Source organism: Meles meles, chromosome 16 (genome assembly GCF_922984935.1).
Source record: "Meles meles chromosome 16, mMelMel3.1 paternal haplotype, whole genome shotgun sequence".
Classification (NCBI taxonomy): Eukaryota; Metazoa; Chordata; class Mammalia; order Carnivora; family Mustelidae; genus Meles; species Meles meles.
The window spans coordinates 52,793,307-52,821,166 of record NC_060081.1 but is presented as its reverse complement, the minus strand read 5'-3'; the positions used below and the strand labels follow the sequence as shown (position 1 = coordinate 52,821,166).

At 55.6% G+C, this 27,860-nt stretch overlaps 1 protein-coding gene across 4 annotated transcripts in view; it reads left to right on the top strand.

The window, feature by feature from the left end:
- The first annotated feature begins 679 nt into the window (after positions 1 to 679).
- SMOX (spermine oxidase) overlaps positions 680 to 27,860 on the top strand; it is a 46,797-nt gene continuing 19,616 nt past the window's right edge. For 3 of the 4 annotated variants that reach the window (XM_045981520.1, XM_045981519.1, XM_045981517.1), the window contains exons 1-2: positions 680 to 832; positions 24,432 to 24,665. In XM_045981520.1, the coding sequence (XP_045837476.1) occupies positions 24,458 to 24,665 (208 nt within the window). In that variant the 5' untranslated portion in view covers positions 680 to 832; positions 24,432 to 24,457. Of the gene's footprint in view, positions 833 to 9,111; positions 9,227 to 24,431; positions 24,666 to 27,860 lie in introns of those variants that run through there. The other variant, XM_045981518.1, reaches the window with a different exon arrangement.

Below are 27,860 nucleotides of genomic sequence, written 5' to 3'. Positions count from 1 at the left end.
GCTGTTTTCTGAAAGGCCAGTTCTGCTCCATGGGCTGCAAAGGGATGGGCCGTGGCTGTGTGAGCGCCCCCTGCCACCTGCCCCCCCCTCCCCCCGCCAAACCCCCGCTGTCTAGAGTTAAGAGACTGAGGCACGGAGGTCTCAGAGGGGTGGTGGCAGGCGGCTGGAGCGGTGTGGGGGAGAGAATGGGATTTGTGGCAGCCCCTGGGGACGAGCCCTCTGTTCCCAACTGGGATCCAGTGTGGGGTCTGCGCGAGTGAAGGCAGCTCCAGCAGGAGAGACGCCTCTTCCCTCCAAAAGCAGCGTTCTGAACTCCGCGGGTAAACCGAGGCCCGAACTCTGGCTCTGCGGGTCGTCTCGCAGGCAGCCTTGGCCCGAGTTACGCCCAGCACAGGGCGGGCCGGACTGGGCTGGCTGCTGTTCTTTTGGGCCTGAGTGGGGACGTTTGGCGCCCGGCTAGAGAAGGGGGTGTCGGGCCCAGGTGCTGAGCGCGGGGTCGCACGCTTCGGAGGCGGGGGCCTGCGGGTCCTAGCCTCCGGCGGCCTCAGCTTCCCCGCCCCCGGCGGGCCGGGCCGGGGAGGAGCTCGGCGCGTCCCCGCCCCGAGGCGGAGCGGCGAAGGGGGGGCCGGGCGCAGGCGGACCCGGCGGGGTGGGCCGGGGACGCGAGGCGGAGCGGGGCCCCACACAGGCCGCAGCGGCTGGCTCGGGCCCCTACGGTCCCGGCGGCGGCTGGAGGAGGAAGCCAGGCGGCTGGAGGAGGAGGGGAGGCGGAGGAGGCCGAGGCTGGAGCGCCGCTTGCCGCAGACTCACTTCCCCGGCTCAGCAGGGAAAGGTACCGCGCGCCCGCTCTCGGCCCCCGGCCCCTCGTCCCCGAGTCCCCCACCTCTCGCTCGCGCGGGCAGGGGCTGCTTGCCGCCACGGGAGGGTGAGGGGCTCCGAGCGGCCCCGAGGGCTCCGGCGGCCGGGGGCTGCGGCGGCCAGAGCGGCGCTCGGGCGGGAGGGCTGGGGTGTGCGGCAGCCGGCAGGAGGCTCGCGGAGAGCGGTGGGCGCCGCGCCCCCCTCGCTCGCGTCTGGGGAAGCGGAGGTCCGGCCGGGTGCGGTGATCCCCGGGCGGGGGGCTGCGCTGGCCAGGCCAGCGCACGGCGGTGGAGGGCAGGCCGGACCCCCGGAGCTGCGTGCGGCAGGGGAGCGCCCGGGGCGCCCGGCGGGCGCGCTCGGTGGGCGCAGACAAAGCCGGGCGCCGGCGCCCCGCGACGACTCGGGCGGTCCAGGGGGTGGGCGCTGGGGAGAGAAGAGAAGACTCCGGGGCGACGGCCGGGACGCGGGGAGAGGCTGGGCCGCCCTCCCTCCGGCTGTCCGGGTGGTCCCGGGGGTAGGGTGGGGAGCAGCTCTTTCCGAAGGGCCAACTAGGGAGCCAGGCTGGAAAAGGGGTAGGCTGTACTGAGCGCTCACTTTGGGGGGAGGGGCTGAGAGAGGCGGCTGCCTTGGGGCTGGGGGCTGGGGCTCTGGTAGGGCAGGTGAGGGGCACGTGTACCCCCTCAGAGCTAGCACTAGGAAGAGGCACAGCCCCGATGAGGTAAGTGCAGCGGCAGGCACCAATGGTGAGATGTACCCACAGGTAGTTTGCCGAACCTGCTGGTGGTGACACATCCCCTGCCGTCTGTGGGACGCAACCTGGTGTTCAGCAGGTGCCCCAGGGGTCGTTGGAGTGGACTTGACTAGAGGGTTAGGTTAGGTAGGCGTGCGTCGTGCGGCGAAGTCCCCTTGTTTGTAATCTGGCACTTCTGCCCCCTTTTCTTCTTGGGGGGGCCTGGGTGGAGGAAGCATCTCAGTTCCTGCCACAGGCCCAGGCGGTCACTTGGGCTCCAAGGTAGTCTGCTCCCTGTCCCTCACTCTTGGATTCCTTCTCTTCTCTCCAGTGTTAGAAGTGGCTTCTTTTTCCTGGATAAGAACACTTCTTGACACCCTCCTTCTCTCAGTTATAGCCCCTCCTTTTTTTTTTCCCCCTACATCCTTCATTTTTCCTCCCTCACACACCTACTTCTCCACCTCTCTTCACAGCAGGACTTCTCTGAAGAGCTGTCTGCACCTGCTGGAGCACATTCCTTTGCTTCTGTCCTAGCACTTCACTGAAACTGCCCCAGTCAAGGTTTCCCGGGATTTCCACGCCCCCACAAGCAGGTCTTCCTTGACCCCCTTGGTTTTATTGATCTTTTCTCCTTTAGAATCAATATCCTCTCTTGACTTCTGGTTTTCCTTCTCCTTCCCTGGCTATGCCCACCTTAGGGATCTTTGGGGACAACTCCTTCACTCAACTCTAAATGTTGGAATATCCCAGGGCTTTGTCCTCAGCCCCTCCTCTGTCCTGATTCCCTACTATTTACCTATCCTCCCAGCTCTCATTCTTTCTTAGGATTTTTAAAATCAAGCAGTAGTTTACAAACACACTGATCTTAAATGTACATCATTTTCCTTCTCAGGATTTTAAGTAGCAAATTTTGTCACCGGCTCCAGCTTCTCTATCTAGCAGCCCATCTGTTGATTTGGGTGTCTCATAGGTATTTGCATGTCTCATAGGTATGAAAACTTCATATGGATGACACAAAACCCTGGCTGCACTCTCCAAAGGTGACCCTCTATGGACCGTCCCATCTCTCTAAACAGTCCCTAACCTACCCACCTTTAAAGACAGGAACAGGTGGCACCAGCTCCTCCCTTTGCCTCCGTCCCCACATCTAGCCCAACAGCACGTCCTTTTGGCTGTTTCTGCAAGATCCATCTCTGGCCTGTTCTTCATGCTCTGACTCCACTGCTGTGGCCCCAGGCTACTGCCTCAGGCCAAACCACCTTTTATGTCTTGCCCCAGTGCTCTAGTAGCTGCTCTCTGCTTTCTCCAAATTCCTACTTGCCCACCTCTAATCTATTGTAATTGAGCAGCAAGGATGATTTAGAAAAATAGTGATTAGATAATCACATTCCTCTAAAACCCTTGATAGCTCCCTATTGCACTAGGAATAAAATTTTAAAGCTTACTGATCAGACCCTCCATGATCTGGACACCATTGACTTCCTCCTGCCTTATCCTGACCACGTCCCCTTTGCATTCTTCCCGATAACCAGGTCTGAATCACTTCTGCCTCTTGAACACCAGCTCTTTCCTGCCCTGGGCCTTTGCTTGTGTCATTTTCTCTGCCTGGAATGTTCTTCTAGGGTTTTCTACTGGGTTGGCTCTCAACTTAAAGGTGCCTTCCCAGTCTTCGTAGAGGTCCCCTCCCCACTCCCCTGTAATGCATCATAGCACCTCATTTCCTTTCTTCATTATTATTTATCACAGTCCATAACCATTTGTTGCAGTCGTCTGTTTACTTTGTCCAGCATCTTAAGGGCTGGACCTTGACTGAATGGCCCACGACTGTACCTGGGGCATCTAGCACAGTTCCTGGCATGTAGCTGACTCTCGGGAAATCTTGAGCCAGGTGGAAAGGTCAGGGCTGGGTTAGGCAGAATGACGTGGGTATTGCAGTCAGTGGATGAGCTCCCCGCCACCCCCCCCCCCCCCCCGGCCCTTTAAACCTGAAGTGACCCTGAGGATTTTTATTTTCTGTCCATGAAAGAAGTTGTACAAATTGCTATAAAATCGGATAGGGCCAGTGGGATGTGAAACAGGAAGTGGGAAAGGTCCAGGCAAGCTCAAAAGCCAGGCTTGTATGCCTAGAGGGGGATTGGGTAGGTTTGGGGCATATGGAGTTGATGTGGATTGTGGTGGGTGGGGCATCAGTGATTTCAATTGCTCTTTTTGCTGGAAATCCAGGCTGGGTCAGCAGAGAGCTCTGTGTGTGTGTGTGTGTGTGTGTTATCTAACTCAGGAGAGATGGGGGCGGTCTGGGCAGCCAGAGATTTATTTCAGGCCTATCCCTTGGGTACCTGCTAGGTGCCCAACCCTAGGGGCAGGGAGTTGAAGGGGAGGAAGAAGCTGGGGCTTGGGGTCTTTCTATAGACCCTTGTCTCTGCACCCACAGCTCTCCTCTTTGTACAAAGGAGCTGGCTGAGAATCAAACTATGTGACTGGTGCTCTCAGAATGGAGAGCTGAGAACCAGGGGACCTGAGCTCTGGGAGGGCCCTGGATAGAGGGACTGGTGATGGACCAGTGGGATGCTGTGAGGGGAGCGCTGGAACTAGGGGCTGGGGTTCAGACCCAGGGTCGGGCTGACATGCCTAGGAAGAAGCTAGAACAAGGGGAGTATCCTGTTGGGAGAAATCAAGCAGAGCACAGGAGGCTGGCCCAGGGCCCTTGGTATACTCATTGGGTACCAAGCAATCGTCTAAAGACTTTGCAAATATTAACCCCTTTCATCCTCTTAACAGCTCTATGAGGTGAGTCTTATGCCCATTTTATAGATGGGAAGACCGAAGCACAGTCATATAATTCAGTAGAGATAGAATGAGGATTTGAATTCAGGGAACCTGGCTCCAGAATCCGTGCCTTAAGCCACTCCACTCTGCCACTTCTTCCATGCCTCTCAGATCCGCACCAGCTGAAGGCTTCTTAATAAACAAGGGCTTTTTCTGACTCCCAGAGATTCCCGGCCTTGGGTGGGGGTGGGGTGGGTGGGTAGGAAAGTAGTCATACCTTCTAAGGTAGAAGTGGTTCTCACTCAGAGTGGGCAGCTGAGGTTCTCTGCTTCATGCCCCATTTTTTCCAGGAGGGGGCTCCAGCCCCAGGCCAAGTAGTTGGGTGTCACGGAGACTGTGATTTTGGGGTGCTGGGGAGGTCAAGTGCAAAAACAGCGCTCTGCTTGGGATGCTATTAAAATGTCACCTCTCACTCTTAATCTCACAAACAAACTGAGGGTTGCTGGGGGTTGGGGGGTAGGGAGAAGATGGTTGGGTTATGGACACTGGGCAGGGTATGTGGTATGATGAGTGTTGTGAAATGTGTAAGCCTGATGATTCACAGACCTGTACCCCTGGGGCAAATAATACATTATGTGTTAATAAAAATAATAATAATAAAAAAGAATGTCACCTCTCTGGGTTTGGCATTGCCCATTGGCCTCATCATCTGCCTTTGGAGAACTCAGGAGGTCAGGTAGGGGCTCTGCAGATAACCTGCTTTGGATTACTTCTAGAATGTTGCCAGGTGGAGCTTCAGACTTGGCCTTGGGTTTGAGCAGAGCTGGGGGCACAGAGAAATGATACTTGAATAGAGCTTAATCCACATCACTACTCATCCTGTCCTTACCTCTTTTTGTCTGTCTGTCTGTAAAATGGAATGGGAGAAACTTTTTCCTTGCCCTCCAGAGGTTGTGGAAGCTGGGAACTCCTCGAGGTTACATGCTTCAGTGCCTTCTTGCAGACCCAGCATAAGGGAGTGAGGACTTCCCACGAGGTGCCAGCCCCAGGAACTGGGCCAGGAAGGAGGGAGGCGGGTGGAGGGTGTGGCAGCCCTGTCCTTCGAGGCTTTCCTGTTTGGTCATGAGGATGCCTCTGGGCAGGTGACTTGGCTTCCTCAGGGCCTGGCTGGCTAGCTGAACAAGGGATGCTCACCATATAGGGATGGAGTCTCTTTGCTCCAAATTCTGAGCTCCAGATTCAGAGATCTGCTCCTCTATCTCTGCAGATCCTGCCAGACCCCCAGGAAAAGAGGGAGGAAGAGTTGGTGGCATTCTTTTCACTTTGGGAAACTGAGGCACAGAGTAAACACATCGCTGGCAGAAGCTCACCAGGCCCACTTGTCTATACTGAGTCCTTGTCTGCTGGGTTGAGGTGAAGACCGTGGCAGAGCCTGAGGCTGGTAGGCTGGAGCCGAGGGTGGACGTCCCCTCAGCTGGACCTTATTACCTGTGGTCAGCACCTATGCTCCTGTCTGGTGCTCACAGCCACCTGGGAACATGAGAGCTCCACTCTGCAGGAAAGGAGTGAGCCATGCCAGATGTGATATAAGGAGGTATAGTTCAGCCTGCTTCCTGGAGGAGGTGATGCCTTCGAGGGCCCTGAAGTTCTGAGCAGCGTTAGCCAACAGAGGAGGAGATGGCATTCCCAAGGTGGAGGGGGAGTCCAAGCTTGGAGAACTGGGTTGAAGCCAGGTCAGGGAAGGTCTTCACTGGGTGCTGAGTCTAGACTTGATTCCCTAGGCCCTGGGGAGCCATCGAAGGTTATAGGCCTCGGGTGCGATGACTTGATCAGACCAGTGATCTATAAAAGTGCTTCTCAAACTCTAACCCATAGATCACCTGGGCATCTTGTTAAAATGTAGGCTCTGATTCAGTGGGTCTAGGCCGGGGCCTGAGCCTCTGCATCTTGCACATGCTCCCAGATGGTGGAAACCTGCCAGTCCAGGCCATGTTTGTGTGGGGAGGGTTGAGACTGGGGACTCAGGGCCCAGGCAGGCAGGTACAGCGACAGGTGCAGCTCAGGCAGGACCAAAAACAGGTAAAGGGGCCCATCATGGCTCCCATGGACTGTATGGTAGGAGGCATAGGAGCTGCGTGTGTGGGGGGAACGGGGGTGCTGAGGGAGGGAGTACATAGAGGGTGTGGGATGCACGAACCACTCTGCTGCGAGGGTGTGCTCGGAGTCTGGGTCTCAGACCGGCAACATAGGCCTGATTTTCCCAGTACCTGACTGTGAGGAACTCTCAAGACCACAAGAGGGTGTCTCAGGCGACTTCCCCAAGGCAGGGTGACACAGGGCCAGCGTAAAGGGGACCTTATCTTTGCTGACAGCTGAGCCTGGCCCTGTGGGTAGCCAATCTGGGGTGAGCACTCTTCCTCCAGCCAGGGTGGGGCCAAGAAGATTGGGGAAACAGCCCCAGACATGCCATCCTCTCCTAAAAGTCCCCAAAGTCATCCCAGCCTCTGAGCTGTCACCCCCAGGGTGTGCATTGTCCCTCACGCTGGCCTGTGTGAGTCCTGGCAGCTGGCACCGATGGTTACCTGAGCCGCTCTTGGGGTCTTATCCCACCTGGCAACATCCCGTCCACCCCCATACCTGGAAGTGAGGAGGCCTGGATGCTTCTCTCTGCCCTGCCCCTGACTGGGCTGCCACAGGCAAGTGTCTGCTCCCCTCTGAGGCCCTAGTTTTCTGTAAATTGAAGGACTTCATTCCCTCCCTGGAAAGTAGGGCAGGGTGGGGGGAGACGGTTACAGGGTTTGCTGGGTGGGGCACAGCATCTCAGAACAGTAGCTTCATATGTTTTAATTTTGGTTTAATATTAAAATTCAAGGCTAATGATGGAGTAGAAATAAGCAGTTTGTCCAAAAGCAGTGTCCAGCTTGCTCTGGAGATTTCCTAGGCCGCTTGCTGTCTGGGCCCTACATGGCCTTGTGCTGTGGGAGGAGGATGGTATCTGAGGGCCCCAGTCAGATGAGGTCCCTTTCAGACGCTGGCAGGAGGGGAGGCAGTCACTTCACTGAGAGGAAGGTGGAAAGGACAGAAACTGAGGGCAGCTCCGAGAGGGACTCTCAGGCTGAGTTCCTCAAATGTCCCATATATGTTCTAAAAGGATACCCAACTGTGATCCCTGCCTCTCTGCCCTCTGCTGTGTGCCAGGCTGTTCTATAGGGGTGAGAGGGGCAGCATTTCTTAAAGACTATTCTGAGAAACCCCAGGGGTTCTGGGACAGGTAAGGGTAGAAACTGGGAAATTCGTTCCTCCAGTCTGTGGGAGATTCAGAATGCATTTAAGAAAATTAAAGGTTCTGATAAGTCCTGCAGAAAAAAGAAATCTTTTGGTATTTCCTAAACTGATTTGACCGTGAAAATCTTTGTTGGGGAAGACTGCCTAATAATATATCCCACTGACCAGGAAAGCACCCAGTGGGAAGGGCTGTTGTGGAAAGATGCTGCTCCACAAGAAACCACAAACATGGGTGATGGGTGGGACTGGAAGTATGAGGTAGGGAAAGAAGGATGATGCTAGTTTCCTGGAGGAGGTGGGCTTGGTGGGGTGGGTACTATTTGGATCATAAGTGGAAGAAAAGGGCACTGCAGAGGGAGAGTTGGTCTGAAGGGGATCTGGGCCCAGACCTGCAGCCCTCCCTTCTTGTGGCAACAGCTCTGCTCCACTGCACGGGGTGGCTGAGAAAGGCACCTGGGAGGACCCTTGTGGTAGCTAGGCCTGGGCCTCTGTGATTCTGGGATGGCCTCTCTCCACCCCTCCCCTGCCATCTCCTTGCTCTACAAGGTCTCTCAGCCCTTCATCTCAGAGAGTGGGGTTGTGATCTCTGGCCAAGAAGTGAAACTGCTGTGTGTCTCAGTTTCTTCATTTGGACTGTGCAGATGATGTGACTTCCCTTGTAGGGCCATTGTGACACTCAGATACTGGTTGGCTGCTCTCCGTGTGATTGACATGGCTGTAGGCAGTGTCTCTGGTGGGGACCCAGGGAAGGGGACAGTTGTCAGGGACATGAAGAGGTACAAAGGCCAGCAGAGAGCATGGTGAGGCTTAAAGTGGGGTCCTGATCAGACCCAAGGAGTCACCTTCTGTAGAGGGGAAGGAAGAGGGACGGCAAGGGTAGCCTGGACCGGCTGCTTAGAGGAGTGGCCCGCAGGGTGGGGAGATTCTGACAGAATGAGATGTCATAAGCTTAGCCTGGGTGTAGGAGTCAGAAGGTTCCCTGAATGCACTTAGGAGATGGGGTGCCAAGCGCAGGGGGAAGGTGGCAGGGGCCTGCCTTGGGGAGCCATCAGAGGTCTTTGAGCAAGGTGGTTTGATCAGAACGATGCTTTAGTGCGAAGCATGGCACGGGTGTGCAGGGATGGTGGGGTGGCAGGCAGGCCCTTCAAGTACACACATTGGGCTTCCGCACAGAAGAGCTGTGTCCCTGAGCACGGGGAGGGAGCAGGTTGCTTATGTGACCCTTCTGCTCAGAGTCTCAGAGCTCTGAGTCATTTTCCCAAAAGGTTAAGAATCTCCCCCTGTCGCCTTCCTGGAAGGGGTGTTGCCAGTGCAGGAGGGGGAGGGGGAGAGTCCCAGGGCTCCTGCCTCTCCCTTTCTGCTCCCCCGTGGCTGGCTGGGATGGTCAGGGAGGCCACCCCGCTTCACCCCTTGCCACACCTCATTTCCTCTGAGGTGTGAGGGCTCTTTGTTCGGCAGCTCAGGTGGAGGAGGTGGGATGTGGTGGCTCCAGTGGTGACCTAGGAGAAGTTGCCGGGATGGTGCGCTGGGGCGGACCTGCGGACGCGGTGACGAAGGCGCTCCGGAGGCCCTGGCAGAGGATGCCTGGTGAGTGTCTTCACCCGGTCCAGTGCCAGGCTCCTGTCTCCTCTGCCCTGGCTCCTTCCTCCTCGAACAGGCGGGCACCAGGGCCCTTCCTGCTCTCTCTGCATCAGAGACTGAGAGGACGAAAGATGAAGAAAAGCATTTAGGTTCGGCCAGAGTGGCGTGGCCCGGCTCTGGGGGGAGTGGAGGACCCTGTCTGCTCAGTCCAGATTCCTTTATCCTCTAGCTGCTTCTTGGGGCAAAAATGTTAAGGATGGTATGATTTAAGACCAGGGGAAGAAGCCCTTGGAAATGATGTGTAATTTATTAGGAAAAAGAAGAAAGAACCTATCCACCCTCTGTCAACTTGGTGCCAGGCCCTGGCAGACCCATAGTGCCTTTCCTGGCCGCACGGCCCCACCTGGCATGAGCTGTTACCCCATTTCACAGATGGAGACCCTGGCAGTGCCAGCAAATGGCATGACTGGGTCTCACAGCCAATTCTTGGACATCTGGTCTGATGTGCCTTCTTTCCCGCATAGTCCACCAGAGCCTATCCCCAAACCTGCAACCATGCCTCCTTACCCACAACCAGACCTCCTGCCCAAGCCAGCCCAAAGTCCAGACCCCAGGGAGGAGGGACTGGCCGGTCCTTTTTTTTTGGACTGGCCAAAAAAATGAGGCCTTAAGTCTGCTAGATTTTAAGGTGATTCAGGCAGGAGACACTCAGGATCAACAATGCGCAGACATCCTTAGGAAAGATTTTTAAATGAGGCTTTTAAATGTTAAACACAGAGATCCCTTTTACTCTCTCTCTCTCTCTCTTTTATTTTAGGAAATTAAAAAAAAAAATCATACACAATGTGTGCAGTTAACTTTTGAGTAAATCTGAAAAGGTAACTCAAGAAAAGACAATGAACTTGACTCATTCCTTGGTTTTACAAAAGAGTAGAGCCAGAGCGTTAAGATCTTACTAAGTGAATTCTGGAGTGCGTTATGCCAGATGGCAGATTATGGAAGCTCCCCGAGCCTCAGTTTTCCCCTTCTGTGGAATGGGGATATTGATGCGAGCATCAGCTGATATATTCCATAGCAAATGCTCAGCGCTGGGCTGTGTACCTCACATGCGCTCAGCAAAAGTAGTCCTAATGATAATGACAGAATTTATAAGAACAGACGTTTCTTGATTTCAAAAGCTGGTGAATTATTAAGTCTGTCTTTGAACTCAACAAAAGGACTTAAAGAATATGTTTATTGTCCAAGCCCAGCGTCTTAACTCTGTAGGTGTTTTATGGATTAAATCATGGGCTCAGGGCCCACATATGTGTTTTGAAATGAATACCATTGGCTTTCCAGACCCGGTTCCAGCTTTGCTGGGGCGGGGTTGGGGGGTTTCTGCTTCAGGGTTGAACTTTATGGAAAGCGTTTTATTGGGTGATCCAGTGTTAGGACTCGTTAGGACAGCACAGCTAAACTGCTCTGAAGTTACCGGGGGGGAAATGTCTTGGGCCGGTGAGAAAGGAGGTGACTGTCTAGAGGGAAGTATGAGTGAGTTGCTCTTAGAATTTTCTTTCGTGTAGGCAAAGCGATCAGACCCCTGTTTCTGTTCTTGGTTATGGAGGACAAAACTGAGGGCAAAGGGCTGTGGCCTGGCAAACCCTAAGCCAGCCCTCATGGGGTAGGGAAGCTAGGGGGGTGTGCAGCACGCCCCACCAGGGCCTTGGCTGGGAGGCAGGTGGCCTCCCAGTGGCAGCCCCAGGTTTTGGCAGTGCAGCTGGGCTGAGCAGCCAGGCCCCGGGGATGCCTCCTGCCAGCCCCCGAGTGCCTGGCACAATGTGTTCAGTGTCAGTCTGTGGGGAGGGTAAGACAGGAGATGTGCCAAGTGGAGGGCAGTCCTCAGGCCTGCTGCCTGGGGAGGCTGAGTGGGAGCCTGAGAACCCAGTGAGCATGGGGCAGAGAGAGATGAGCTCAGGGCTGTCAAGCCCTGCTCTGCCCCTCTCTCTATCCGGGTGGCCTCCCTCCCATCTGGGAACCTTTCTGAGCCTGTTTTGTCATCTGTAAAATGGGCAGCAGGATGTCGTATTAAAAGATTTAGTGACCGGAGAGGCGAGTCCCCAGCATGGGACCTGGCACACAAAGGGCTCCCTATATACAAGTTTGCTATGGAGTGTGTATCTGGTGGCTGGGTGTTTTGAGGCTGTTTTCCTTTTCTTTTCTTCATTTTGGGACCCTGCATGCTACCTTTGCCCTGTGATAAACTCTGGTGAGTGGGAGCATAGGCGAAGGAGCTTTGCCCAGAAAGAGTTTACTGTGGGAGGGGGGGACAGAGTCCTGCTAAGCCTTTCAGGTCCCCACAAACACTGTGTGGGCAGCCCAGCTCTGCCCTTGGTGTGGGGTGCCTCTTTGGGGGCAGGGTGTCCCCGGCCGGGCAGCACGGGGACCCGGTGGCTCAGGAGAGAGGATGGGCTTGCAGGAGACCTCCCTCCTCCCGGGGCTTGGAGCCCAAGCACAGACGGGCTTTGTGCAGTCACGAGGGGCCTGCTGGCGGCGGCGGGAGTGGGGGAGTAGGGGGGTGGAGGGGGGGAACCGTGCCCGGACTGAATTTGTCTCCCAGCCTCGGTTCTTGTCAGTGGTTTTGAAAGAGTCAGTGGAAAGTGCTGACTGGGCTGTCCTCCTTCACCCCAGAACTGAGGCTGCTGCGGCTCCTGGCAGGGAGAGGGGAGAAGCCCCACAGGGAAGCAGCTACCTCCTCCTCCACCAGCTCCGCCTCCCAGGCTTGGAGGGCGCCATCCGCAGAATGGGTGGATCTCCGGGTGCTGGCGGCTCACCGGGGTCAGGTGCTGCGGGGAGCTGGGATAGCCCCCCTGGGGGGGGGCCCTCCTGCTCAAGGATCCTGCACCAAGTTCTCTGGCCTCAGTTCTCTTCCTCCCTCCTCACTCGCTTGTGGTGAAGGGTGAGGGGATGGCCTGTTCACGTAGAACTTGTCAGGGTTTGCTGGTGTCATGACTGGTCACCCAAGTCATCCTGATCCTGCCCTCGCCCTCACCCCCACATCCTGTCATTCAGCCGGTCCCCAGAGGGTCACCACAACACTGCCATCCTCTGCTTCTCTCCTGCCTGTCACTTCCTCTGCTCTAGTGTCACCATGTCGGCCAGACTTCCCTGACCTCCCCACACAGAGCAGCAGCCTCTCCCCTCACCTCCCCTCACCCTGCTTTTGTGTGGTGGGACTTGTCACCCCGGACCCGTTGGACCCTCTGGGGGGTTGGTGGTGGAAGCTTCGGGCTGTCGCTGGATCCTGACTGCCTGCCGCAGAGTAGCACTCACGGAACATTTTTGTTTCTGTACTTGTTCTTACTGTTTCTATTGTGGTTAAAGATACATTACATTAAATTTACCATCTCACCCATTTTTAAGTATACAGTTCAGTGGTATTAAGGACATTCACGTTGCTTCTGTGCTTCCTCACCATCCATCTCTAGAACTTTCCTTCATCTTTCAAAACTGGAACCATTCCCATTAAACACGAGCTCCCCCATCTCCCCCTTGTCCCAGCCCCCCCGCACTCACCACTCTGCTTTCTGTGTCTGTGGATTCCACCACTCTTGGTCCCTCATACCAGTGGGATCACATAGTAATTATCCTTTTGTGACTGGCTTATTTCACTTTGTGGCATGTCTTCAAGGTGCATGCATGTTGTAGCGGTGCCAGAATGTCCGTCCTTTTTAAGGCTGAATAATATTCCATCGGTATGCCGACCGCATCCTGTTGCTCCATCCGCCGACGGACACTTACCTGGCGCCCAGCTTTTGACTATTTTGGATACTGCTTCTATGGACGTGCCTGTCTTTAAGACCTTGCTTTCAATTCTTTCACATACACACCCAGGAGTGGAATTGCTGGATCATACGGGAACTTCAGATTTAGATCTTACATTTATTTATTTATTTATTTATGGGGGCGGGGAGGGAGAGGGAGAGAATCCCAAGCAGACTCTGGCGCACTGAGCTCGGAGCCTGATGCCAGGCTCCGTCAAAGGACCAACACCGACAGTCGGCTGCTCAACTGGCTGAGCCATCCAGGCGTCCCTGTATTTAATTTTTAAAAAGCCCATCCACTCTGCCTTCCACGGCAGCTCTGCCATTTTACATTTCTACCAACAGCGTGCAAGGGCTCCCCTTTCTTCACATCCTCACCCAGCCTTGTAGTAGCCATCCTAATGGGTGTGAGGACATGTATGAACGAGTGAAAATCTGTCCCCAGCTTCCTCCCGCCCCCATTTCGCCCCTCTCCTCTCAGGCCTCATTTTCTCTCTTATCTTGGTGGTGTTCATCTCTGTGGCTTCTCCACTGGCAACACCCTTGGCCTGGAACATGCCGCCAGGCTTCAAGAGGCAGCTGAGACATCCTGTCCTCCTCACCGCACCCCCTACCCAGGTCCTGTGCTCACCCAGACTTCTCCCCACTCGTCACCCTGCTCTACTCAGTCTACAGTGCCTGTGTTGTTCGCTGAGGGACAGTGTGACCATCCTGCCCCTTTCTCTGGAGGGCTGGGGTGCTGTCTGAGAGAAGCTGCGGCCCTCTGGGGAGCCAGGGCCATCCTGCCCCTTCTCCTGGGTGCCCCTGGTGGTGGTGGGGGGGACAAGCTTATGTGTGCGGCTGAGTCACCTGGGCAAGCTGAGGGGTTCCTCGCAGGCCTGCAGAGCAGCTCAGGTGGGGGCTGCTGCGGCAGCAGAAGAAGGTCATGTGAGGGCAGCCACGTGGGGCCAGGGGCTCCCTGGCCTGGAGCTGGGCGGATGAGTCCTGGAGTCGGGGAAGAGTGCTGCTGAGAGTTGATCTTGGAAGCGGTGCCACCCGAGCCTTTGCCCTTCCCCCACTGGAGCTCCTTTCTCAGGACTCTCCTGGGAATCTCTGACTCCTCTCCCTGCTCCCATTAGGTGCCTGTCCCATCTTCTCCCACCGTCACCGTTACAGCTGTTATCACAGCCCTATTTTACCTTCTCTCTTTAACCCATTGCTGTGTCTCAGGAGAGGCAAAACATATAAATCTCTCTGAAGACATCTGAGGGGAAGCCTCGGACCTGTGAGAGAGCAGGGCCGTTATGATGGCAATCACCACTGATAGGCGAGGAAATAGAGACTCCTGCAGGATCACTGAGAGCTAAACCCTGTCCTGCACGTGGGGTCTTCTTGAAGGGAGCAGTCCTCCTGGGCAGAGGTTGGACTTGTCTGGTGGGAGGTGCAGGAGAGCCCTGGGGCCCGCATTGCAGGGAAGCAGAGGAGGGGAGGAAAGGGAGACCCTCAGCCCAAGCGGGGGGAGGGAGAGGATCTCAGGCCCTGCTTGGCCTTGCTGTTCTTTCTGCCTCCTTGTCCTGCATGGGCGGACCCTGGGTGTTCCTGGCTGGCCTGGAGTCTACACTGGGAGCCTGCCCCAGGGCGGTGATTCTCAGTCTTGGCTCCAAGTGAGCATCATATAGGGCCCTATATGCTCAGTCCCACCCCAAAGAGTCTGATTTAAGTGACCCAGCATGGGGGCTGGGTTGTCTGTCATTTATAAAAATCTCCAGGTGAGTCTACTGACTGTTCCTGTCTCCTGGGCTTGTAGGTTGTAGGGCCTGGGTCAGACTGTCTTTCGTTCCAACACAGCCCTGAATTTCAGGGGGAAAAAAGGAGCTGGGATCCTGAGTAGAATGGGGAGTCTGTCTGGGGGGTCTTTGCCTTGGGGGTGACTGGGGAGACAGAATTGCTGACTGTATTAGTTACCGAATGCTGTGTAATGAATGACACCACACTACAGTAGCTTAAAGCAGCTGTGTATTGTCCTCAGAGTTTCTGTGGGTCAGGCGTTTGGGAGCAGTCTTGGTGGGTGTTCCTGGCTGGGGTCTCTGAGCAGGTTGATTCAAGATGTCAGCTGGGGCTGCACGTACCGGAAGGGTTGACCGGAGCTGGGGGATCTGCTTCCTGGTGGTTCACTCACAGCTTGGCAAGATGGGTTGACTATTGGTAGGACTCGGGCTGTTGCAACACGGGCCTCTGGGTAGGATTTCTGGAGCGGCCTCTCAAGGTGGTGACTGGCTTCTCCTCCGGTAAGCAGCCTGAGAGAGTGAGGTTGAAGCCACAGTGTGTTTTCTGACCCAGTTTCAGAAGTCATGCTCTGTCATCTCTAGGACATCCTCTTAGTCACACAGGTCAGCGTGGGAGGAGACTGCATTAGGGCACAAGTACTAGGAGACAAGGATCACTGAGGGCCATCTTGGAGGCTGGTGACCACATGGATTGCTCTTTTGTTGCGCTTTTGGCCTCCCAGCCTGGGAGGCCCAAGCATCCCCAGTAAGTGGGGTGACCCTTCTCTCCTAGTGCTCTGTTCCTCCCCTGTCGTCGGCTGGGGATCACTGTGGGGTGGGGTGGTCGTCTCTGGAGGTCTTGCTCTGCAGGAAGGTCTCGACTTCTCTACTGGTGTAACCACCCCCCATCTCCACCGCATTTGGTTTCCTAGCCCAGGCCATCCCCCTGCCCCATCCCCCACCGCCCGTGACCCTGACTAACATGCACTTGGGCCCATAGGAAAACAAATATAAGAACTATTGCTGCTACATGCCTGACTCTGGGCTAAGTATTTTGCATTGTCGCACTCAGCCCTGTGAGGCAGGCATTTCTTCTCCCCCACTCTATTGAGGAGGTACTGAGGCTTAGGTCACTCATCTCATTTCTGGTCAAGATTCAAACCACTGCTGTTTAAAAGCAAGTGATCTGATGCCAGGGTGGACCTGTATGAATGCCGTGGTGCTTTAGCATGTCCTCAAAGGAGGGGACTCTATCAAGCTAGATCATCAAGTGAACCATAAGGAAGTATATTTTTGTGATTGTGTATGTGTGTGTGTGTGTGTGTGTGAGAGAGAGAGAGAGAGAGAGATAGAGAAAGGGGAGAGGAGAGGAGGGAGGGATATAAGTGTCTCTTTCTGGGGTTTCCCAAGGGCCAGTGACTTGGCTGCCTCAAAACAGGGCTGGCAACATGGGCTTGAGGCTAATTTTCTCTCAAGTTCACCCTTTCAGGAGAACTTCCTCCCGGAGGAGTGAGTCACCGCAAGCGCCATCTCCTTCAGCTCTCTTGTGCCCACAGTCTGGTCTGCTGTCACCAAGGGCAGTCCCACAGCAGCGTGGTCACTAGGCCAGTGATTGATTCTGTGGTCTCTCACACTTCTATGGTTGATTACTTTCTGGAGAAGGATTCAGAGTTTGGGTGTGAGGTCCCACTCAGAGGGAGGGAATCCAGGCCATGGGATCTTATCCTAAGGGCTGCTGAGGGAGCCACAGTGAGACCTGTGCCCTTTGCTGGGGGACACTGGAGGCTGGCTCATAGGGATTATTGCCATTTTCTTATTCCATTTTACAGATGGGGAAACTGAGGCTCAAGGGCTCACAGACTCTCCCAGGGCCACCCTGGTTGGGGCAGAGGTTGCTGTCTGGGGGAATTTCATCTTCTCCAGGAGCATCCAGGAGTGGCAGTCATCATCTCAGCACCCTGACTTGTCTTTGGGCCGAGGGGACCTGGGGTTTGCTTGCATCTGGAAGCTCTGGGATCTGAGGGCAAGAACGTGGGCCCTGCTTGCAGAAAGGTGGCAGCCTGCCTGGCCAGAGAGGCTGTGTGGTGCAGTCAGGCACAGAGATGGGAACCCAAGGACAGGCTCTGGGGAGTAGGGGTAGGAAATTGAAGAGGGCTGGCCTGGAGTTGGAAAGGCCAATCACTGATGGTTCAGAAGCCAGCCCTGACCAGCCCCTGATCTGATCTCTGGTCAGAGTGTGACCCACTTACTTTTGCTTCGGGTGGGATGTCCAGGGTGGAGTGTGGGCCAGAGCTGTTTGAGTGTGGCTGTGGGGGCAGGAAGGCCATGCTGGGTTCTGCTCTGGCCCATCTCTACCTCTGTTTCTCTCTGGCTACATGGTCACTGAGGCTACAAGCTGAGCTTCAGCCTCCTCAGAAGGACTCTCCCTGTTCTCTGGCTTCTTTCCAGCCTTGCTTCCCCTTCTCCACCTCCAATTAGGCTTTGACCCTGAGCTGGGTCATCTCCACGGTCTGTCTCTGTAAGCGGCTATAAGCTGGGGTCCTGGAATGATCCTCCTGGGTCTCTCCTGTCTTGCAGAGCCTCCAGGGAAGTGGAGAACAGACGGTAGTGCTTACCTCTCTAGGAATGCCTCCCCCTCCTGCCCACCATCACCTGTGTGGGCCACGCCATTGGCTTTGTCCCCCTATACACCAGGTCTGCAGCTGCCTCTCTCCATGCAGTGTAGGCTCCCTGCTCCCCTGAGAAGGCTTACAAATACTTTTAAAGCTGTGCTTTCAGGGACTTTACACATCCGGCCGTGAGGAAGAGAAATGGGTAACAAAGGCATTGTGTTGGGAGAGAAGTCTAAGGGCCAGGAAGGAAGATGGGGCCTCCAGAGCCCTTGCCCCACGTTGGCCTGTGAGAGCCAGAGGACAGTGCTGGTGGGTGGGCTCTGTGGAATGAGGCTCCCACGCCTTGCCCCTTTTATGAACTTGGGGTTAGCTGGTGACCATTGTCTCTGATGCCCGACCCTCCAGAACTGGGTAGAATGTAGGCTGACTCAGAGGTGGGGGTCGTGAAACACAGGCTATGGTGTACTCTGATTGATATCAGGGTCAAGGTCTCGTCTGATACTAGGCCAAGGCTGAGGTTTGGGTCTGAGCTCAGACACTGACTGGGGTTCTTCCATAAGTGAGATGGAGTCCTGGACCCCAGGAGAAGCTCCCGGATCTCCCATTTGTGTCCTGGGCTCTTCAGGGGTTTTCCTCCCTCTCTGCTCTCTCAGAGATGGCCCTGGCAGGGGGCCATGGCTTTTGCCTGTGCTGTTTCATTTAATCCTCCCAGCTGTCCTACCACACAGAGGTACTGACGCCCATTTTACAGATGGGAAAGCTGGAAGACAAAACGAGGCAGTTAAGCAAGTGATGGGACTTAAACCAATGTGTCCAGGAGGTGGGGTACGGATGCTGTGTCCCTGGGGTAAGTTCAGAGGTATTGGCCAGGTGGGACCTGGAGAAGGGATGACCCTAGTCTAGGGTCACCTGATAAAGGAAAGACTGGGCTCCCAGGCTGCCCTGCCCTGTCCCCACGCTTACCCTGTCTCACTGCCCACCCTCATGCCCCTGTGGCTGGCTTGGCCTGACCCTGCCTCTTTTACTTCCTGGCTGCCTGGCCTGGGTGAGGAGGGCTGGGGAGGGTCTGGCTGGGAGGAGTTTGGGCCCACCCCTTCCTGGGGTTGAGGGGTGGGAGGGGCCTCGCTTGCAGACAGAGCCGCTTTGTCTGGGTCGCTGTGCAAAGCAGCTGGTCTGGGATTTCTGGGCGTTTTTTACATTTGAAGAATAATTGCATTGTCTGGGGGGCCCAGGAGAATCCAAATCCCTCCCAGACCTGTCAGGCAGTCTGAAGAGATTCCCCTGGACCAGGCCCCCAGCTTCCCTCCTCCTCCCTCCCTTATGTTAGAAACCTGAAGCAGAGAGGGGTCTGTCCCTCCAGGGAAACTGAGGTAGGGCTGCTACCCCTGAGATTCTGTTAGGAGGAGAGACTCGCAAGTCCCCAGGGTTGGTTAGGGGAGGGTCCAGGGGTCCCCCAGAGCCCTGCAGGAACAAACATGGGCCATATAGGAATGGAGAAGGCAGCTGATTGGAAGCGGTGGGCCACTTGGCAGGGCTCCTGCTGGTGGTGTCTGGACTCTTAACGGTGAGGTTGGGTGAGCCAGGTGTGCTAACTGCCTCGGCCATTCTGTTCTCCTCTGGGAAATGGGTCATTCATAATGAGGTGACCTTGAGAAAAGGAAAGTGAGGCAGACACATTTGGGAGTAGCCTGTGTTCAGAGGGGAGCCAAGGAGTGTAAGGTGTTTTTTTTTTTTTGTTTCTCGTGAGGGGAGACTTTGGAAGGGCGTGGGGGCACCTGGGATGCTGGCCCTCCGTGGCAGTGGCCACTGTAGGGGGAGGGAAGTGACCTGCTGATCGCTAGGTGAGCAGAAGTGGACTCCAGTCCCGAGGAGGAAGGGGTGCCTTGCACGGAGCCGGGCCACTCCCGCAGCGTGGGGAGGGGGTCTCCTGCATAGGCTGGGGCCACACCCTGCTCAGTGGCTGGGGGGCTGCAGCCTCATTACCGAATCATAGCGTAGTTTTTGCTGGGGTGAGATGTCCATGCTTTGGGAACAGAAGAGCAATGGGGGTAGGGTGAGGGGGGGTGATCGCAGAGCGCAACTAGTGCCAGGAACTCCCATTTCCAGGGTGTCTGTTGCTTCAGGAAACATCAGTAGAGCAGGCCTTGTGGGTGGGTTCAGCCAGGCACCGAGCCCCCTAGTCCCAGTGCCCTGCACAAGGGTGTGCATGTTAAGAGAAGACGGAGCCAGCTTCTCTGACATGTGTGAGGGCCGGGTGTCTCCTCTAGGCCTTCAGAAGGGCAGCACGGGGGATCCCAGGACCTCAGCGAAGTTGGGGTATGTATGTATGATTGGTGGCGTCTGAGTGAGAACTAGAGCCAGAAGGGTCAACTGGGTTCAGCGGGTAAAGGGCTGACATGTCGAGGCCTTACCCATTCCTGGTACATGGTTAGTGCTTAGTGAATGTTGTTATGTTATTTTCCAGGGTTATGTTCCTGGTCAGTGGGAGGCCTGGGCGACACTTGAGGCAGGCCCAGCAATTCTCTAGGGGTACAGTTCAGAGGGAGGAGGCAGGGAAGTGCGTTGGGAAACAGAGGGTAGAGGCCACAGTGATTCTGACTGCGGGCTGGACATGGCTTGACCTGCTGGAGAAGGGCAGTCTTCCCTTAGGGACACATTCAGCACTGAGCCTGGGGACGGGTGGGCAGTCCAGCGGTGTTAATCATGATGCAGAAGCACAGGGAGATACGGAGCTGCCCCCAGCTCAGTTCTGGGCATTTGCAAGAGGGGCTCTAGAGGAACCCAGGACTAAATCATGTTTCTGGTATTTGGAGATTAGGAGGCACTTCTTGGAGGGTAAATTGGAGGGGGATGCAATGAAACTGGTGGGCATGCTGAGAGAAGGTATGGTACGGAGGGGAAGTGGACACACACTGGCCTCCTCGTCTTCATCTTTCTTTCTTGGGGAGCCTGCCACAGGAACAGGGCCTTTCTTCCCTCTGTTCCTCTCTTCTTCCCCTCCTGCCGCCTTCTTTCCAGACTGGCTTCTTGGGCCGGTTCAGTCAGGGCAGTGTTGGCTTTGGGCCGCAGGGGGAGGCGTTGGCTGGCAGGCCAGAGCAGGGGTCAAGCAGTGGGGCATTCAGAATGAGGGTGGGATGCTCACACCATGCTTGGATCTGATTTCTCAAAGCTACCAGGCTTGGCCTGTCTGGGGACATGGGCGCTCCAGGCTCCCACCCTCATTTTGCCAGGGAAGTAGGATCAAGAAGACAAGTGTCTGTTGCCTTGGGCCTCCCTCCTCCCCCACCCCTCCTCCTCCTCCCTGCCTGGCTGAGCCAGCACTTTTTCTTCTCTCCTTTATCTGCAGGAGAAGTACAGGGTGTTCTGTTTCTCCTGTGCATACAGATCAAGGAGCGGATGTTACTTATTTATTTATTTCCCAAAGGCGAGAGAAGAACAGGCAGGCACGGGGTGGGGGGGGGTGGAAATTAAGTGTGAGTCTTCTTCCTCAATAAGCCATTTTCTCATTAAAATTAAAAAAAAAACCTGAAAGGAAAAGATGCCACAAAGCCAACAGAAAATAAGCGGCTTCTCACCCCCTCCTTTACCCTGGCGGGAGATAACAGAGCACTGGAAGGTCCAGTTCAGGGTTTAGCTGAGGGCCTGGCACACAGTAGGTGTTCCTGCCCGAGGTTTTCTCTGTCCCTTTCTGTTTGGACCCTGTGGTGTATTGGCTCCACGGGCTGATGTGGAGGGCCAACGGGGGGGGGGGGGGGGGGGGGGGGGGGACGACTCCTCTCTCTGTGTGTAGGGCTTCTCTGGCTCCTTCCAGAAGGAATTGGACTGTGGGATTCCTTGTGAAGATCAGAGGTGCGGGTGAAACACGTGGCTCTTGCTTGCCTATTTCCACCCCTGTGCTGTTTGAATTTAAGGCCCCTGATAACATTGGGAACTCGGGGTTCTTTCTGTGTTCCTCTTAAAGGCAAACTGCCCACTTGCCATTTCCTGCTGTGCATTTCTGAACCCTCCCCCAAAGGCCCTCTGCTTATAATTTAGTTACAGAAACTTAGAGGTGATTGTCACACTTGAGGCTCTTAGGAGTATTGTCAATCTGCGACATGCACACAGGGCCTTATTTGACTATAGCAATGTAGTGAGGACAAGACGGCCCTTCCTGAGGCTAGCCAGGAAGTTCATGTAGCCGGCTGGGCAGGCGCTGTGCCCCAAGTATGCTCTCCCTCTATCAGCTTCCAGCTTAACTAGACCCCGGGTTTTCAGATGCGGTGGCCCACAGAGATTGGGGTTCTGTGAAGAGATTTCAGAGGGGAGTGGGGATCCCCTCACCACCACCATTTCATCCCAGTCACACACGGGACCCCACAGGAACTTTTCAAAAAGGGGTCGTCTCACCAGTCCGGTGTGAGACCCCTGCGGCAATCCCCTCCTTTATTGTAGGAGCGGGGCGGTTTTGGAGGGTGGCCCCTGGGGGCGGGTGGGGGGTGGTTTGCAGATGGAGCCCGGAGAGCAGGATGGAGGCCTCCCCGCCCCCGACCCCCCCAGTTCTGGGGACTGAGGCATGGGGGTGGGGCGGGCGGCAGCTCCAGGTCGCATGGCGGGGTGCGGGGCAGGTGGCATCCACGGCCGCTGTGTGTTTGCCAACCTGACGCCACCCCGCGTCACCTCGCCGACCCTTCCTACCCCGACCGCCCAGGCCCCGCGTGCAGGCAGCCACACCCTCGCCTCTAAATTGAGTCCACCAGAAGGAGAACCTGGGCGAGGGCAGGGTGGGAGGGAAGGACGCGGCCCGCCGGACCCCGTGTTCCAGAGGCCGACAGCACCTCGCTGCAGGGAGCCGGCGGGGACCGAAGGAGGAAGGAAAGGCTGCGCCAGACCCGGCTCCCCTGGAAGGGGGCGGGGAGCCCCGGCCTCCGGCGGAGACTCGGCCTCTGAGGGGCCAGCGGGCGCCACCTTCTGGCTGTCGAGCGAACCGCAGGGCGCCGAGGCGGCCGGCTTGGGTCTGGGGGGCTTGAGGGGAGTTTGTGGCTGGGAATCCGGGGACGCAGCCGTCCTAGGCCCTGTGCCCAGGAGTGGCCTCGGCAGGCGGAATGGGTGGTGGAGGCGTGAGGAACAGCTTCGCAGCCTCAGCATATTTAGAAAAAGACCCCTTTGCTAATCCTATCGTAAAGAGACGTTAGAGGGCGCGGTTCAAGCTGGGAAGGAAGCCTCAGTGGTCAGACCAGGGGATGCGAGAAGGAAGCCGGTGCGAAGCCACCCCATCCCAGCCATCCCCCACCTTCCTGGGCAGGAATGGATATGCAAATAGTTACTGAGGTGCACGCACATATATACAACAAATGGCACAAATCCTGAATTCCCCAAGTCAGTGGATCTTTATATATACACTGTGCAGCCACCATTCAGATCAAGGTACATATCCCTTCCGCCCCAGAGAGTTCCCTCCTGAGGCTTTTCAGTCATTCCCTTCCTCCCAGTCTCTCTTCTCTCCTCACAGGTTCATTTTACCTCCTCATGAGCTTCACGTAAGTGGAGTCATACGACATGTACTCTTTGGTCTCTAGCTTCATTTGTTCAGTGTAATGTTTGAGGGTATCAGTACTTTGGTTTTCTGTTTATTGCTGAAGAATATTCCCTTGTATGAAAATGCTACACATAGCACAATTTATTTACCCATTTTCCCATGGCTGGGCCTTTGGGCTGCTTCTGTTTTTTGGCTTTTATAAATAAAGCTGCTAAGAGCATTGTTTGGCCTGTCTATTTAGTGGAGTGTGCCCTGCCTCTCTTGGGCTTATTCTTGGGGGTGCGGCTGCTTCTTCACTGGAAGGGTTATGCTGAGCTTTATTAGGTGTGGGAGATAGTTTTTTATTTTTTGTGTCCCCCGTCCACTCCACTGCCCAGCAGCCACCTTCCATCCAGCCTTCCTCCTCTGTTGTTAGGTCCTGGGTACTATTAGAGTCTGGAGCTTCTGCCGCTGAAACTTCAGCAAAGATGATTGAAATGGAAGTTGCTTGGGTCACGGAGGGAACAGGGACGGGATCAGAGCTGAGTGGCCCCTCGGGATGGCCCCCAGACACCTTCAAACCCTTGTGGTCACTATGGGAATAGAAGGGTAGCTTCTTCCAGCACTGGGGCGATTTAGGGACCACCCCCCACCCTTGGCCGCCCCGCCATCAGCTCCCTAGCCTGGCGTCTCTGAACAAGCTGGCTTAGTGTAACTGTCAATTTGATGTCTGGCCTCTGGTGCCATGGGTCCTCACAGTCCACCGTTTCCTGGGCTCCTTGCTGCTTTGCGGTGACTGAGGGGCTGGGTGGCTGAGGAAAACAACCAGAGACCTACCCAGAATAACAGAGGCTTGTCTGATACCAGCCTCGTGGCACTTTCTGGGGGGAGGGCGGGACTATGTCCTGCCCACCAAATTGCCACTTCGTTCAGCCTGTGAAAGACTAACAGAAAGCAAGAGGACGAGAGAAGGGGTAAAGGAGAAAGAGTGCCAGGGGAGAATCATGCAAGGGAGGGAAAGTAGAGGCTCCCGTGCTGTGTTTGCGAGAGTCCTGAGGTCTGTGTGAGCATCTTGGGGTCTTGTGAGCATCCCGGAGTCCATGTGAGCATCCTAAGGTCTGTATGAGCATCTGGTTTTGATGTGAGCTGGACCACAGCAGCTGGGCTGGGACAAGCTGGTTCAGGGTCAGCAGGGTCAACAGCTTCTCCCAAGTTTGGCCTTTTTGCTCATCCCCTTCCTGGCTGGCTCTTGTCTCAGGTTTGCTGAGCAGGTTTGGGATGGGATTGATGGGTTTCAGGGGCTTGGGGTAGGCTCCCGGCATCCCTGCTTGCTTGTGGGGCCCAACGGTGCCTCTGCCCCACCTTTCTCCTTCCCTCTGTCTGTCCTTCTCCCTGCCACATCCTTAGGAGATGGTTCCTTTTGTCCATGGCTCAGGAGGAGCACAAGGACTTGAGATTACCCCCCTGAGAACAGAGCTCGAAAGTGTCCCTTAGGGCAGGTGGGAAGTGAAGGCAGAGCAGGTAAACCATGACACCCCTGCCCCCCTCTCCCTGCAGGTTCCTAGGAGGCCAGTGCGGACGGTATGCAAAGTTGTGAATCCAGTGGCGACAGTGCGGATGACCCTCTCAGTCGTGGCCTACGGAGAAGGGGACAGCCTCGTGTGGTGGTGATCGGCGCTGGCCTGGCTGGCCTGGCTGCAGCCAAAGCACTTTTGGAGCAAGGCTTCACGGATGTCACTGTGCTTGAGGCTTCCAGCTGCATCGGAGGCCGCGTGCAGAGCGTGAAACTCGGTGAGTGGGCCCCCTCACCCCGACTCCTAGGCCAAGGTCATCTTTTGTCCTTCGGTGCTCTGGCCCTGCCTGGAATCTCCTTATTTTGGTTTCCCCCCTGCGGTAAATGTTCCATCATGCATGCTGCCTGGGCTTTTGACAGAAGCTTCCTTTGCCCTTTAAGCAACCTGAAGGGCCCTGGCCTTTGTTTTTGGCATATGACCTGGCGTGCACAGTGTTTAGGAAGGAGAGGACACCCAGACCAAACTGTCTTGGCAGTGGTGGACCAGTTTCTACTTCTCAAAAAGAGGAATTCTGTAAGTCTTTATGAGTCATTAACTCTTGAGTGTGAATTAATATATCATGACTGAGAGCTAGTCCTGGGGCTAGGGAAGTAGTAGGAAGTACTCAGTAGGAAGGAGCTCAGGGAAGTAGAGGTGGATGGGATTTGGGTGATGGGCAGATCTTAGGATCATCTGGGAAGAGGATCTGTCTGGGTCACAGTGTAATGAAGACCCTAGAGAGAGGAGCCAGGAAGGACACTTACCCTAGGGGTGGGCAGATTTTTCCAGGGGTTCTAACAGGTGGGGAACTTGCCTGAAATGGCAGCTGGAAGTCAGCGCTTCCCAGCCAGGGGATCTGATCAATGAGAGGCCAAGTTGGCAGGGACCACGCCTGAAATCCCAAGGCATGTGCTACGTTGACCCTCCAGAGGATTTTGTATTTGGGTCCATTCCTACACGGGGCAACAAGGCCACGCAGTTAGGATGCCCACATTTGATGGACGTGGAGCCTGGCTCAGAGAAAGAGATGGTCAGGCTTAGAATGAGCAGAGGCTGAGGATGTACTTGGGGCCCTTTCCTCTTTCAGAAACTTTGGTGCATTGAGAGTCTTCTAGAGCATTTCCTGGAAGGCATATATGAGGTTGCGTCCGTCTCCGGCTGGCACACAGGAGTGGATGTTGGCAGTGAGGATGAAAGTGCCGTCCAAGGTGCTCGTAAACCTGGGGACGGCCAGCAGGGAAGCCCTGGGACTCTTCGGGAAGAGCAGCTCCAGTCAGGGTTCTTGAGTCTTGATAAGACATTCAGTGTGCCACATGGAAGCAGAAGATGAGAGGACCCATGGCCCCGTGTCCTGGGTTGCTGACCACGGAGACATGCCATGCATGGTACAGGCAGCGAAGAGGAAGCCTGGGGCTGCAGGAAGCTGAGGGGAGGCACCCTCTAGCCATCTGTTGGTGGCAGAAGCCTTCCTGAGCTGGGGGAGCTTGGTGCTGAGTGGAGGAGAGGGGAGGAAGAAGGAGGGGGCCATATGCATGGAGTGATGTATGCGAAGAAGATAGAGGCAGACCTTGCCAGGATAGCGGACAGCACACCCAGGGAAGGGCAGACTTGCCCCTGTCGTGTGTGTAGACTTGCAGGGCAGAACTCCCAGGCTGCAGTTGGACCTGTTTCAGTGTGAGATGCTAGCTGTGGGTTTCAGTGATGTTGAGGTGTTGAGGGCCAGGGGCTCTGGGGACACCATGGGGCAGATGAGGAGATGGGGCTGGTGCCCTTGGATGCAGGGGTGTCAAGGATCACGGCGGCTGAGGAGCAGATGGGAGAGGGTGGGAGATACCTTCGGACTGGGGCCTGCTCACCCCACCTCCTTGCAGAGCCTGGCCAGTAGGGGTGGGATGCCAACCTTGTGGCTGACCTCAGGCTGACCTCAAACCTGCTTTTGCCATGTGTTGAGCCAGGAAGGGTGGCCCATGCCTGGATGTCCCTACCCAGTGGCAGTGGGATTTGATGCTCCCTGGCATGCCCAGAGGAGGGCCCAGGCCTCTCCCCAAGGTGCTGGCCCCCTTCTTCTCTTGGGAGCTCAAACTAGGCAAGACACCTTGGGGAACCCCAAGCCTGGAGGTAGGGCACTGGTTTTTTTAAGTTTTTTTGTACCTCCCTGTCTGTCCATTTTTCCTGGACAAAAGGACATACACATTCCTGCCTCCTCCTCCGCAGACACAGGGAAATTCTGTCTCACTGGCTGTGGCATGAGGCTGTGGCACGAGGCCATGGGCTGTGGGATGCTTTGTCTCTTGCTCTGTGTTTGGTACATAGTATATACAGGGCTATTGTTAGTAACTGGTGGTTTAATTAGAAACAACCCAAGAGAGGGAGGGCACGCAAAAAAAGAATGTCCAGTTCGTGGGGTGAGGGGTGATACTGTCGTCTGTTACGGTGTATTCAGAGAACGATTGCTGCCTGACAAATCACCCCCAAATGTAGCAGCTGAAGGCAGCACCGTTTTATTTGCTTAAATTCTGTGGGTCGGGAATTTGGGCTGGACTCAGCTAGGTAGTTCTTTTGCTGGTCTTGCCTGGGATCTCCCACTCAGCTGCAGTCATCTGGTCGCTTGACGGGGGCAGGTTTGTTGAAGACAGCCTTACCCATTTGTCGGTCTGCTGGTTGGCACTGGCTTTTTGGCTGGGCCACATATCTCCGGCAGGATAAGCCTCTTCAGGGTGGTCAGATTCTAAGAGGGTGATTGTGGAAGCCATGAGATCTCTTGAGGCCTCGGCTCCGAAGCCACGGACATCGCTTTCACTGCATTCCCTTAATCAAAGCAAGTCACGAGGTCAGCCCAGATTCAAGGGGGTGGGGAGACAAATCCCACCTCTTGATGGGAGGATTGGCAAGGTCATGTAAAAGGCCGCGTGTGCAAGGATAGGAGGAATTATTGTGATCATCTTGGCAACAAACTTAGCTGCACATGATATCTTGGACCAGTCTTCCAAAACAAAACACAACACACAAAACATGTTCCTCTGTCTTCTTCCATTGTTTCAACATCCTTGGGAGCTAGGCAAGGAAGGAGGCAATGTGCCACAGTCCCTGCAGCATCAGAAGAGGAAACTGAAGCCCAGGCACAGATGCCTCAGAGTATCTGGTACCTGGGCTGTGGGTGGGATGGTGAAGCCAGCTCCAGGCCTGGTCCTGCCTCAGCTTGGGTCCGGGAGTTGCCCCCTTCCCTAGTCAGACTCCCAGGGTTCTGCCCCCCTTCTGTTTTTCTGCCTTACGATGAGAGAACTTAGTTTTCTCTAAGGTCTATTTTAGACTGCCTTGCGGAGGAGTCTTCCAGACTGTAATGTTTGCTCTCCTCTGCTCCTGACTAAGTTGGGAGGGGGGGCACTTTCCATCTGGGACAAGGGTTTAGACCACTGGAGATGTGGAGGAATTG